This window comes from Macaca mulatta, chromosome 7, assembly GCF_049350105.2.
Source record: "Macaca mulatta isolate MMU2019108-1 chromosome 7, T2T-MMU8v2.0, whole genome shotgun sequence".
NCBI classification, from domain to species: Eukaryota; Metazoa; Chordata; class Mammalia; order Primates; family Cercopithecidae; genus Macaca; species Macaca mulatta.
The window spans coordinates 118432161-118445923 of record NC_133412.1 but is presented as its reverse complement, the minus strand read 5'-3'; the positions used below and the strand labels follow the sequence as shown (position 1 = coordinate 118445923).

The window sequence follows — 13763 nt, the reverse complement described above, 5'->3', positions numbered from 1 at the left end:
AATAATACATTTTCTATTTCTTCTGCCATTTTGCCAATTACATGCTTTTTAATGTACAGAACATTTTATACTTTGTTGAAAATTTTAAAATTGAACAACCATAGTGACAGAAAGCAGATCAATGGCTGCCTAGGGCTAGGAGTAGAGAAGGGGAACTCTGGCTGGAAAGGGGCCAAGGGGACCTTTGCAGTGCTAAAAGAGTTCTGTCTGTATCTTGATTGCTGTGATGACTACAATGTACATACATACATCTGTGAAATGATTCCATATTCTAAGATTCCATTCATATGAAAGGCCATTATAGGGAAATCAACAGAAACAAAAAGCAGATAGTGGTACCTTAGCACTGGGGGTAGAGGGTTGCAGCTGAGGAGGTAGGGGTAGTGACAACTAAAAGTTAAGGTGTTATTTTTTGAGGTGGTGATTATGTTTAAAAATTGACTGTGGTGATGGTTGTACATATCTGTGAATATACTAAGAACTATTGAACTGTACACTTTAAATGGGTGAATTATATGACATGTGAATTATCTCAGTAAAGCAGTCAGAAAAAAAAAAAAAAAGAATTAAAACTGTGGGAAATTACCTCATTTTACTATAAACCTAAAATGGGTGAATTATAATGTATGTAAAGTATGACCCCATGAAGTTGACTTTTAAAAATTGAACAATTAGAATAAAATTGTTCAGATTAAGCAGATATCTTGCAATTCAAGTAAATCTGAATTCAAACATTCTAAAACTGATTAGGGAAAATGGAAAAACTGATAATGATTATAATAAATGAGACGAACATCTGAAGTTATGGCTTAAATATGCAAAACTAAAGTTACAACAGAGATAGTACTATCAAAATTGAAAGAAAAATAAATTATTCCTACTTCGTATTTTAAAGACTATTAGAAAACACTTACACCTTCTTCAAATGTCCACCTTTTACTAACTTCATGCTCATTATAATTAAACATTTCTTGATGAATCTCAATGATTCTATGTCTCATGTTTTCTATTTCTGTAATTAACTTGGGAAGAAAAAGGGAAAAAATAAATCTCACAAACTATACTGAACATTTTCAGTATCACTGCTTACATTTAAGTATTATTCACAGATATTTTAGTCTTAGAATAGTGGTAGATTTTTAACTGTTGACAATTATGTGCAAAATCCAATTAACAACTAAAACTTATCACACAACTTCCTAATTAACCACTTTCACACATTTCTTTTTTTTTTTTTTTTTTTTCTTACATTGGGATAGCAGATTCACAACCTAGGCAAAATATTCCTTCTAAGCTAAGTTTATCTTGGGGTGTCTCGTAGTAAAAGTACTCAATCCCCACTTGCCTTAAACAGAAATTAATTTCAAACAAGCTACAAGTCACTGGGTAAATGGCCGGCTATATAAGTGATCACTGTGCTACTCATGGAGTCAAGGGATAACAGGTCCAGTTTCTTCTGCACTGAAGACCTTTTTTTTTTTTTTTCCCGAGATGGAGTCTTGCTCTATGGCCCAGGCTGGAGTGCAGTGGTGCCATCTCAGCTCACTGCAACCTCTACCTCTCAGGTTCAAGCAATCTTCCCACCTCAGCCTCCCAAGTAGATGGGACTACAGTCATGTGCTACCACACCTGGCTAATTTTTGTACGTTTAGTATAGACGGGGGTTTCACCATGTTGCCTAGACTGGTCTCAAACTCTGGACCCCAGGTGATTCGCCTAACTTGGCCTCCCAAAGTGCTGGGATTACAGGCATAAGCCACCACACCTGGCCACTGACGAACTTTAGAATAAGACTGGTTACCTTTGCAGGATCAGTTATGTCTTCAATTCCCGATGGTAGATCATCACCAGGGGGACCATCATCACCACTATGTCCATTTACAGAAGCTAACTCCCTTCGCAACTGAATAAACTGTTCACCAGTTAAAAGATCTCTAGGCAAGTTATTCTGTACATGTTCTTTAAATCTAAAGGAAGACAATAAAAATATATATTCTATATTTGAATCATAATTTTAGATCTCATATTGAGATTCCTACTACATACTACTCTTTCAAAGGATTTGATTTAAAGAAAGAAACCAAAATATCATAACTTTTCTCCTTCTTTTCTATATTAAAACTCTACCATATATGATAAAACACTACCATATGATAAAACAGTCTATAGACATCTTCCACTTCTTCCTTCCTTTACAGTAGAATGGAGAAGGCACGGACGGGCATAAACTGAAACCTCAGTTCTGTCTGTTACTGGTTATCTGACTTAAGGGAAGTTTTTCCTTTCTCTAAATCTTAGTTTCCTCAACTGTAAAATAAGATGATTAATACCTATTATTTGTGTGTCATAGAATCTATTTTACTACGAAGACACAAAAGTCACAGTAAAATTAAATATTGTGATCCACATTTAAATTCTAAATGATCACTTGTAAATAATCAACAAATATAGCATTTCCTTCCCACCTCCCAAATACTCTTCAATCTACATGAGTATGCAAGAATCCAATGAAACTTCCCAATTAAGGTTATCAATTACCTCATATATAAAATTAAATGGACACTTGTTTTGTAGTATGGTCCTCCAAGCCTCTGACTGCTGCTCTATGTCCTATTCCCCTTCCTACCTGCCCTAAATGCTACTATTCCCAAGAATTTCACTCTCCAGTTGGTTCTCATCTATTTTTATTAATACATAATTCTGGCCAATCTCACTGATACAGCTTGAAATAAGTATACCATGGTGACTCTCAAGACTATAACACAAGTCCAAACCTTTCTCCTAATCAGATTAGCATATCCAACTGCCAATACTCTGCACAAAGAAACATAGATTAGTTTTAAGCTAATCTATAAAAAGATTTTTGAAAAAAAAATCATTTCGCTATTTTATAAAAACATGCAATAATTTGTATACATACAAATTTTAATCAAAAACACCAAGTTGAGGAGCTAAAATATCTACACCATCACAATTTGAACATATCTTTGGAACCTCAAATATGAAATATCTTAAAGTAAGCATGGCATCTTCATCTGAAAATGAATACCCTCAGCATTTCTTTCTTTGTGTGTGTGTGTGTGAGATGGAGTCCCGCTCTGTTGCCCAGGCTGGAGTGCCATGGTGACATCTTGGCTCACTGCAAGCTCCACCTCCCAGGTTCAGGCAATTCTCCTGCCTCAGCCTCCTAAGAAGCTGGGATTACAGTTGCGCACCACCACGCCCAGCTAATTTTTGTATTTTTAGTAGAGACAGGGTTTCACCTTGTTGGTCAGCCTGGTCTTGAACTACTGACCTCAGGTGATCATCTGCCTCAGCCTCCCAAGCACCTGCTCATACCTGTAATCCCAGCACTTTGGGAGGCTGAGGTGGGCAGATCACCTGAGGTCTGCAGTTCAAGACCAGACTGGCAAACACGGTGAAACATGTCTGTACTAAAAATACAAAAATTAGCCAGGTGTCGGGGCGGGCACCTGTAATCCCAGCTACTCGGGAGGCTGAGGCAGGAGAATCACTTGAACCTGGGAGGTGGAGGCTACAGCTACTGAAGAATGCACCACTGCAATCCAGCCTGGGCAACAGAGCGAGATTCCATCTCAAAAAAAAAAAAAACAAGTATATAAATAACACTGGAATCTAATTTAAATTTTGCAAAGTCAATGGTTACAGAGGCTAACAGCCCATTTCAGCACCAGGAGGAAAAAAATTAACATAGATTGCCTCATGTTAAAAAATTAAAAATGAGGAAGTAACTCTCAAATATGTAGTATGAAAAAAGATTTAATTACAGATGAATATTAAAACTCAAAACTGTCAACATATAAATTAAAAAACTTAAGGTAAAATTTTAAAATAACTACATACAGTACATAAATCTAAAATGATTTGATTGCTACATCATGTAGCGACTTCTTTAAAACAGTGACAAAATGTGCATAATATTAAACAGTATTTTTTCAGCAGTTTTTTGTATTATAAAGCTAACATTTATTCAGTAAAGACTGGCTGAGTGTCTCATACATATTGAGGTCTATTCTTAGGTATAGAGATACAAAGAATTATGCCTCAGAAACTGACAGGCATGTTGAGGATATAGGAGACATAAATTCAAAGCAGTGTTACTGGTGCTGATATAAATGTAAACAAATGTAGGTAAAGTGGTGGCACAAACAACAGACTAGATATCTCAATATAGGTGAACCAGAGAAAATTTCACAGAGAAGACACAAAACTGTGTGGTCTCAAGGAATATGAGTCCACTAGACAAGTGGAAAGAGGAAAAGGTATTACAGTCATAAAGATATAAAACAGCACTGCCCTTTTGGAAGTTATCAGACTTAGGTGTGTTTAGAGCTCAGGAACTACCACGGATTGGACCTGGATATTAGACCAGATCACAAAGTCCTCACACTAAAGGTTTTAAATTAGACATTATCTCAGAGATAATGTGCAGGGTACATCCCATATACAAGCCTAATGCACAAGCACAATAAAGTATTTCCATTATTACTGTATAGCACTTAGAATATGTTTTTTAACACATGCCTCCTCCTCTATCCTTCTGACCAACTCACAGGCATGCTATCTTCTTCGGGCCTTCATTCCCACAACTTAGCCTATCAACAGGTACACAGCAAATGCCAAATAAATGACTTTAAGAAAGAAGCATGTGTTACCGGAAAAAAAAAAAAAATTCAGTGGTTCTCAAAGTAATTCAAAGTCATGTGAATTAGTTAACTTATATAAACTGTAAGAACTGCATAAAGACTACTTGTGAGTTTGCTATAACTGATAAGGAAAGTGGTTCTAAATGCATTCAGTGAAAAATAGCAGATTATAGATCAGTATGTGTAATATAATCCCACTAATATCTATTATAAGTATATACGCATTTTTAAAAGCGTAGGGTAACTGATGACTTAAAGAAAAATAAATAAATAAAAGCCTGGTGGGATAATTATTTAGAAATAAAAAAGGACTTGTAGGATAACATATCAAAAACTTTAGGGCCATACTGTCTAGGTTCCAAGTAGCTTCCAATCACTTACAAACTCTGTGGCCTTAGATAAATATGCTCATCTGTGTCTCCCCTTTCATAAAATGGGAACAATAGCCCTTGTCTCACTGGGTTATTGGGAGGATTAAGTGAATCATAACGCACTCAGCAGAGTGTCTGGGATATAGAAAATGCTATGTGTGTTTCCTACACATACTTTTTTTCATCATCAGTAAAGTCTTGTAGTCATAGATTTTTCCTATACTTTAAATCACAGAAGAACTAGTCTATGAAAAGACACCCTCTTTGGCCCATCAGGTAATTTAAGTACGTTTGTACTTATGTGTTCGGTAATTATTTACCAAGCATTTCCATATGCCAATTCTTGCTTGTGTTAACGTCTTTCAGCAAGTGTCTTCCCTGGTCATTGCATCTTAGAAACCTGCCTACTTCCTCTATTTCATCGAAAGCAGAAAGTATATGCCTATCTATATGCTTCCTATTTCTAACCTGAGTCTGTATAACTTCTACCTCTAGCAAACTGTTCCTTAGTACTTTACAAATACTTCATAAAAGTCTTCTACTTTTGGTAGTAAAGAAAAATTTAGAAAATCACTCACTTAAAAAGTACCTAAGTTTATTCAAGACTGCTCATAAAAATTATAACAAAAAATAGAAAACATGTCAATTTTAAAAAAGCAAAGACACAATCCTCATACTTGTTCAGAAAGACTTTCTGGATCCTTATTGATTTAATACTCTGAATAAAGCAGAAAACAAAACACAAAAATAATGACACACAGAATAAGTTGTTTTAACAGTAATCATTAAAAGGATACCAACCATAACAGAAAAATCATGGTAGAAAATTAAAATGGAATGATACCTGACTATTTGAAAATAGATACTACTTACTATACAAAATGCATCCTTCACTGTTTTGGATATAAGGTGTTATAGCAACCACAAGAATGTATACTTAGCAAATCATTAAGTTTAAAAAAAAAAAGCATCTATCATGTGCCAGGCACTGTGTCAATTTAATGCCATAAATAAATAACTACACTTACTATTTTCTCATTCCTTCACTACTCTGAACTACCTTAGACAAGACAGAATTCCTGTGTTTCTTTATCTATTAAAATGAATAAGGAGGGCCGGGCGCGGTGGCTCAAGCCTGTAATCCCAGCACTTTGGGAGGCCGAGACGGGCGGATCACGAGGTCAGGAGATCGAGACCATCCTGGCTAACACGGTGAAACCCCGTCTCTACTAAAAAGTACAAAAAAAAAACTAGCCGGGCGAGGTGGCGGGCGCCTGTAGTCCCAGCTACTCAGGAGGCTGAGGCAGGAGAATGGCGGGAACCCGGGAGGCGGAGCTTGCAGTGAGCTGAGATCTGGCCACTGCACTCCAGCCTGGGCGACAGAGCGAGACTCCGTCTCAAAAAAAAAAAAAAAAAAAAAAAAAAAAAAAAAAAAAAAAGAATAAGGAGAAACTTCTAACTAAAAACAGTAAAATTTCTAAACATTTCATAAGGCATATGAAAAAAATGTCAAAAGCAAGCATGTTGGTTGTGATTAGCAACAAAATTTATTCCTCTTTCCAAGTAATAAAAGCTTACATAACATTTCAAGAGAATTATAATACTTAATATTATCAACTATCTGAGTAATCAAAGATGTTTCAAAGATTAGAATTTCCCACCTACCTCTGAAAATGATGACTATACAGCTGTGTTGGAATACCAAGAATACGATCATATATAGCTGTAACTTCTCTCAGGTTTCCCTGCTCATTTTCCCAGTTTATATACATTTCCCACAGTCTGTCAGAACGGAAATCTGTTCCTGCAGCTAGAACAGCATGCTCAAAAGTTCTGAAAAATTAAATTACTCTTAAGTTATCTTTCCAAGACAAAATCACTTATAAAATATTTCTAAATTTAGAAAATAATGCTAACTTCAAAAATTATATTCAACTGTTTCCTATGCAAGTAGGGATTAAACGGTAGACAGAATAACAGAAAGCATACAAGAGTTGCTTAAAAAGAGTGAGAAAACAAAGGGAACAGTTAAATGTACTTTATGTAATTTTATCATATAGAAAATACAAAATGTACACATTGCAAATAGGTAAGAGTAGACATTTAAGTATTTGTTAAATCTGAAATGTCTGTTGTATAGATTCATTTATGACAGAAGACAAAATTAAAACAAGCAGGAAGTTAAAGAGAGGCAAATTTTATCTCAATTTAAGAATATTTTCACCAGGCGTTGTGGCTTGTGCCTGTAATAGCAGCACTTTGGGAGGCCAAGGCGGGAGGATCACCTGAGGTCAGGAGTTCAAGACCAGCCTGGCCAACATGGTGAAATCTCATCTCTTCAAAAATACAAAAATTAGCTAGACATGATGGCAGGTGCCTGTAATCCCAACTATTTGGGAGGCTGAGGCAGGAGAATCGTTTGAACCCGGGAGGTGGAGGTTGCAGTGAGCCGATATCGCGCCATTGTACTCCAGACTGGGCAACAGAGACCCCGTCTCAAAAAAAAAAAAAAGAATATTTTCAAGCAAAAATAATTCTCCAACAAGGAATCTGGCTGCCTTGTAAGATAAGTATACAAAGGCCAGGCACAGTGGCTCACGCCTGTAATCCCAGCACTTTCGGAGGCGAGCCAGATGGATCACAAGGTGAGGAGTTTCAGACCAGCCTGGCCGGCATGGTGAAATCCCGTGTCTACTAAAATACAAAAAATTAGCCAGGCATGGTGGCACATGCCTGTAGTCCCAGCTACTTGGGAGGCTGAGGCAGGAGAATTGCTTGAAGCCGGCAGGCAGAGGTTGCAGTGAGCCGAGATTGCGCCACTGCACTCCTCCAGACTGGGTGACAGAGCGCGACACTGTTTAAAAAAAAAAAGTATACATATACTTTAAACCTCTCAAAAGCCTGTCTCAATTCTAAAATTCTATCATTAAAATTTATCACAGGCTGGGCACAATGGCTCACGCCTATAATCCCAACAAATGAGGCCAGGAGTTTGAGACCAGCCTTACCAACACAGCAAAACCCCATCTCTGCTAAAAATACAAAAATTAGCTGGGTGTTGTGGTACACATCTGTAACCCGAGCTACTCAGGAGTCTGAGGCATGAAAATCACTTGAACCTGGGAGGCGGAGGTGACAGTGAGCTGAAATTGCACCACTCACCACTGCACTCTGGCCTGGATGACAGAGCAAGACTCTGTCTCCAAGGGGGGAAAAAAAAGTTTGTTACAAAGTATTTTAAAATACCTAGTCATGTCAAGAGATTTCTGCAAGCAATTTTAATCACTAGATTTAATACTCCAATGAGATAAAGCTTTTAGATACATACTTTTAAGTATCTTAAAATCAAGAGAAATTTTTTAAAAGTATAAAACTACACTCCTTAAGTTAACCCACAATTTTAACACAATTTCAATAAAGCACTAAAAAATGTTGAGTGGAACAAGAAAAAATCAAATTCCACTATTCATCTAGTATACAAAAATGCAAAATGACTGTGTAAAAAGATAATGCAGCAGGCATTTTCCTGAAAGATAATATAAGAAACTAGGAAGCTACAGTAATTACAAGTTTGGCACTGGCCAGGTAACAGAAAAATGGATGAACAGTACAGAGCCTAGAAAACAAAAAGAGATCAATGTATGTGAATATTTGGTGTATGATATGTAATAGGAAAATATAAAATATAAAAATGTCTATCTCATGACAGATAGAATTTAAAGTCAGATAAATGAATAAGTGAAAAACTACAGAAAAGTTAGAACAAAATACAAGATTTATATGTTTTTGGCAAAATAGGCACAAAACTCAGAAACCAGTAAGAATTAAAACAGAAGCACATTAAGGAAAAATAAAACTCCATATGATAAAAGACACCATAAAAAAAGTTAAAGACATACCAACATTGGAGGAAATGTTTAATATAGAGATAAACAATTGAAGAGCATGTGTGTATGTGTGTCTGTGCATGCATGCATGTGCACATGTGGTGTAAGGTTTCCTAAAGAATAAAATAGATGTTACTGTCCCTACAGAATCCCAAATCATTCAGAAAAATAACCAGACACTGAAAAAAGTATAGAGAAAAGGAGAAGAAGACAAGAAGGTAATGAAATAAAGACAGAACGTTTAGAAGAAGGTATACTTAATGAATGGTGAGAAATCTTCAACTTTCCCGCCCAGCTATAGGGACTTGAGAAGCTAGCTTTCCATTCCCCAGGTAAATAAAATTATCCTTCTCTAAAGAAACTGCTTGGCTCAGGAATAAAATATAAGGTTACTATCACTGGGAATCCACCAGCAAAAAAGAGTGGCCACATGATTACGCTGCTGTGAAACCCTATAGGCCAACTGACAACGTCCCATACAAAACACACAGTGCTTCCATATAGGTTGGTTTTTTTTTTTTTTTTTTTTTTGAGACAGGGTCTCACTCTGTCACCCAGTTTGGAGTGCAATGTCAGGATCTCAGCTAACTACAACCTCCGCCTTCCAGGTTCAAGCAATTCTCCTACCACAGCCTCCTGAGAAGCTGGGATTACAGACTCCCGCCACCATACTCAGCTAATTTTTTTGTATTTTAAGTAGAGACAGGGTTTCACCATGTTGGCCAGCCTGGTCTCGAACTCCTGACCTCAAGTGATCCACTGTGCCTAGCTCATACAGCTTGTTAATATCTAATCTGTAATAGGAACAAAAATCCAGAGATCAGGTATCTCAGAGACGAAAATGAGTAAACAGAAAAATTTCAGAGGAAACAGTCCTGGGAACAGAGGAAAACCTCAACTATCCTTAGTATCGTCAAAGAAAACGAAAAGATATGCAGCCATGAAACAAGAACTGGAGAGTATAAAAAAAGGAACACTCAGAGAACAAGAAAGATTCTTGGATATTAAGAATCTGAGCAGGGAGCAGTGGCTCACACCTGTAATCCCAGCACTTTGGGAGGCCAAGACGGGCGGATCATGAGGTCAGAAGATTGAGATCATCCTGGCTAACACAGTGAAACCCCATTTCCACTAAAAGTACAAAAAATTAGCCAGGCATGGTGGTAGGTGCCTGTAGTCCCAGCTACTCATGAGGCTGAGGCAGGAGAATGGCATGAACCCAGGAGGTGGAGCTTGCAGTGAGCCGAGATTACGCCACTGCACTCCATCCTGGGGGACAGAGATTCTGTCTCAAAAAAAAAAAAAGAATCTGATGGAAGATGTTAAAAATCCAATACAAGAGTCAAGGAAGTACCTCAAAAAGCCAGACAGTCTAAGATATGAAAAATAGGAAGAAGAAAAGAAAAACTCAGTAATTAAGAGAGGAGGTCCAATATCCAACTATTAAAAACAACAGAGAAAATCAAGGCAAGGAAATTGTCAAAATAAGAATATCCATCATAATAACATTTCTAAGAATAGAAGGATATTAGAATCTCAGATTGAAGACTCACCCAATCACCCAATAATCACAATAAGAAAAAGAAAATCCATATCAAAGCTCATTTTTATAAAACTGCATTTACATCAGACTCAAAGAGAACATCCTAACAGCTTCCACGGAGGAAAAACATGTTACAGAAAGAGAATCTATTCTAGAAGAATGGTTTTGGACTTCCCAAAAGCAACAGCAGAAGCTATAAAGGAATAAATAATGCCTTCAAAGCTCTATAGAGAAAATAATTTTCAACTCCAAATTCTATAGCTTACCAAACCTTAAAATTATTTTTTCATCCAAGCATCCTTTAACAAGTTACAGAACACACTCTTCTAAAAGTTGGACATAAAATCAAAAAAGAGTGAGATCTAATAATAAACTCTCCCAGAAGTGACGTAAAGACATCTCCTAGAACCATGATGATAAGAAAATCCCAAGACAACTCTTGTACAGCAGAACTAGAAGACCAGTCCAGATTATAGTAGAAAGGTTTCCAGGAGAGACAGCTCAAAGGTGAGGAAAAAATGGGACTTACACATTTTTTAACAGGTCTGATTATATAGAAAGCTATATTTAAAGCCTTCTACAAAGCTGTTGGAGAATATGAAAAAACCTTAAATGTTCAAAGAAAATTAGACAAATGGGAAAAATGAGGGGCAGAGGAGGAGAAATTAAAAACCAAAAAGGTTATAAAAATGAAAGGGCAGTATGATGAAAAATATTTATAGGTTTTTGATCTTTTTTTATTTTTTTGAGACAGAGTCTTGCTCTGTCACCCAGGCTGGAGTGCAGTGGCACGATCTTGGCTCACTGCAACCTCCGCCTCCCGGGTTCAAGAGATTCTCTTGCCTCAGCCTCCCGAGTAGGTGGAACTACAGGCATGCGCCACCACATCCAGCTAATGTTTATTTTTGAGACAAGGTCTCACTCTGTCACTCAGGCTACAGTACAGTGGTACAATCACGGCTCACTGCAGCCTCAACCTCCTAGGCTCAAGCACTCCTCCCACCTCAGCCTCCCAAAGTGCTGGGAATACAGGTATAAGCCACTGTGCCCACCCTTATTTATGGATTTACAATGATTAAAAAAAAATACTGAAGCTGATTATTGAAACCTATCCTGTAGCTATATTGGAAAGGAATGGGAAAACAAAGTGTAAGTGGGTTAAAATTCTCATTTACCGTAACAGATACATAATGTCTACAGCTAACAGAGAAAGAAAGAAAGCAACGTAGATTTACTGTTATACACGTGGTGGAAAATACCAGAAGAAAGAGCTGAAATATTTGAAGGGAGGTGGAGGGGGTACTTTTTGTTACGAGCAGTAATTAGCTAACTTCTTAAGCAATATGCAAATGCTTTTTTTGAAAACCGAAAACAAATACATTAACAAACTACTGTAATCAAGAAAAAGATAATGTAATAGAAAACTGAGCAAACGATATCAACAGGTAATTTAATAAATGGCTTATATAAGCATATGAGAAGATGGTAAACCAGGATGAGCAATCAAGATATACACAAATTAAAACAGAGATGCCACTGGAGGTAAAACAAACAAAAAATGTGGCACAGCTGTGGGAAAATGATTATTTTCATACGCTGTGGGAGTTTAGAATTGATACCATTTTTGAAGGAACATGTGATAAAACTTAGCTCTGTGTTCCCTTTAACAGAAGTTCCATTTCTAGTGCATTCTACAAAAATATTGACTTGTACAGAGATGTTCACTGTAGCACTGATTATTTCCTATAAATAAGGATTTGGTGAAATACAGTAGAGTACTTTGGCTTATAAGTTACTTTTTATAAAGTATTATAAAATACTTTTTGTAATGGTTAAAAAATATGGCAGGAAGAGATTCCCAAACACTGTTTAAAAAAAAAAGTCAAAGACCAATATGAAAACATACGCACAAATATGTACTTATACATACATCTGAAAGAACACACACCAAGCTATTAACCATGAGAAGTGGAACTGGGGACATAAGGGGTATGGAATGTAGGAGGGCTTTATTATCTGCATTTTCAAATCATAAAGCATAAGTTTATTATATGTATTTTTTTTAACAATGGAATAGAAGTTAAACTTCCAGCTTAGCTTTCATGAGCTCTATTATCAACATGAGAATAATTATTTATATCATAAAATACATTTCAGTATCAATGTTCCACATACCCTCTTATTGTATTGTTTGTCTCAGGATCACCAGGGTCCAATGTTTCTTTTAAGAAGTTTATATAATGTATCCAAAGGTCAACACTAAGAGGTATTGCCTGAAGCCCCCGCCGATAAACCTAAGAAGAAAACAGCAAACTGTACTTCAAATATTTAATTATTTCTTAACAGAGAGGCAACACTGTGTTATCCGGTGAACCTTAGAAATACTAATTACTGGAATTTTGTTTAAATAATCTACCATTACCATTTGGGTGGAGGTTGGATAGAACATGGCAATGTTCTGATCCCCACGTGCAGAGTCTTGATCTTCAAAGCGCAGCAGTCCCTGCATTCTGACCGGGTTGTGTGGGCAGGCTTTGGGTTACAGACCATAGGGCACAGACCCATTAGAGCATCAATGACAGCGTCTGACCAAAAATGCAATAAGACGTAGCAAATGTGACTAGCAAACCAACTATATTGTTTGGAAAATGAGAAATAAATGTAAGTGAGAGAAAAGCCCTGCCCTACTTGTTAAGCTGCAGTGTAATACAGAGGCTTGCACTGCAAAGCTTGACAAACTGTAGAGGTTTAACGCACCTGCCAACAAAGAGAGAAAATATTAGCTACAAATGCCACAAGAGTGACAAATGCAAATAAATACCCTATAAAAATTGTTTGACCATAAATGGTAGGTACTGCCAGCCAAAAAAAAAAAAAATCTTTGTTTTGTTATTAATTGGCTTACAGTACCTATTGGAGATAAGTTTATTCAGTGATGTACGCACCTCATCTGATGGTTTAATGTTGTCGTGCCGCTTTTCAAGGTCCGCATACTTTTTCCAGTAACCATAGCAATACGGATAGTGTATGAAAAATCTGTCAAATGCTTTCCTGGCAGCCATCAAGTGATTCTGATAAAAATGAAACAGTATTTAAATATCGTGGAAATTGCTGTCAAAAAAATATTTATTATTCCTTTCAAACGTTATTATCTAAAAAAATAATAATAAATGGCAGGCTTAAAAACTCCACATGCAGGCTGCTCTGCCGATGGAGCAGCCCTTCTTTTATTCCTTGACTTTTTTTCTTCTAAATGCAACTGAAACAGAAGAAACTAATTTTGTCAACATTTTAT

At 36.6% G+C, this 13763-nt stretch overlaps 1 protein-coding gene across 7 annotated transcripts in view; it reads right to left on the bottom strand.

Annotated features, from left to right (window-relative positions):
* Window positions 1-13763, bottom strand: part of PRPF39 (pre-mRNA processing factor 39) — a 31838-nt gene that overhangs the window by 6126 nt on the left and 11949 nt on the right. For 2 of the 7 annotated variants that reach the window (XM_077940958.1, XM_077940960.1), the window contains 7 exons: window positions 13414-13539; window positions 13157-13225; window positions 12891-13053; window positions 12644-12762; window positions 6704-6871; window positions 1802-1967; window positions 915-1022 (listed from right to left, as the gene is read on the bottom strand). In XM_077940958.1, coding sequence (XP_077797084.1) covers window positions 915-1022; window positions 1802-1967; window positions 6704-6871; window positions 12644-12762; window positions 12891-12977 — 648 coding nt within the window. In that variant the 5' untranslated portion in view covers window positions 12978-13053; window positions 13157-13225; window positions 13414-13539. Of the gene's footprint in view, window positions 1-914; window positions 1023-1801; window positions 1968-6703; window positions 6872-12643; window positions 12763-12890; window positions 13540-13763 lie in introns of all 7 variants that reach the window. The other 5 variants (XM_077940959.1, XM_077940961.1, XM_015143621.3 and 2 more) reach the window with 3 other exon arrangements.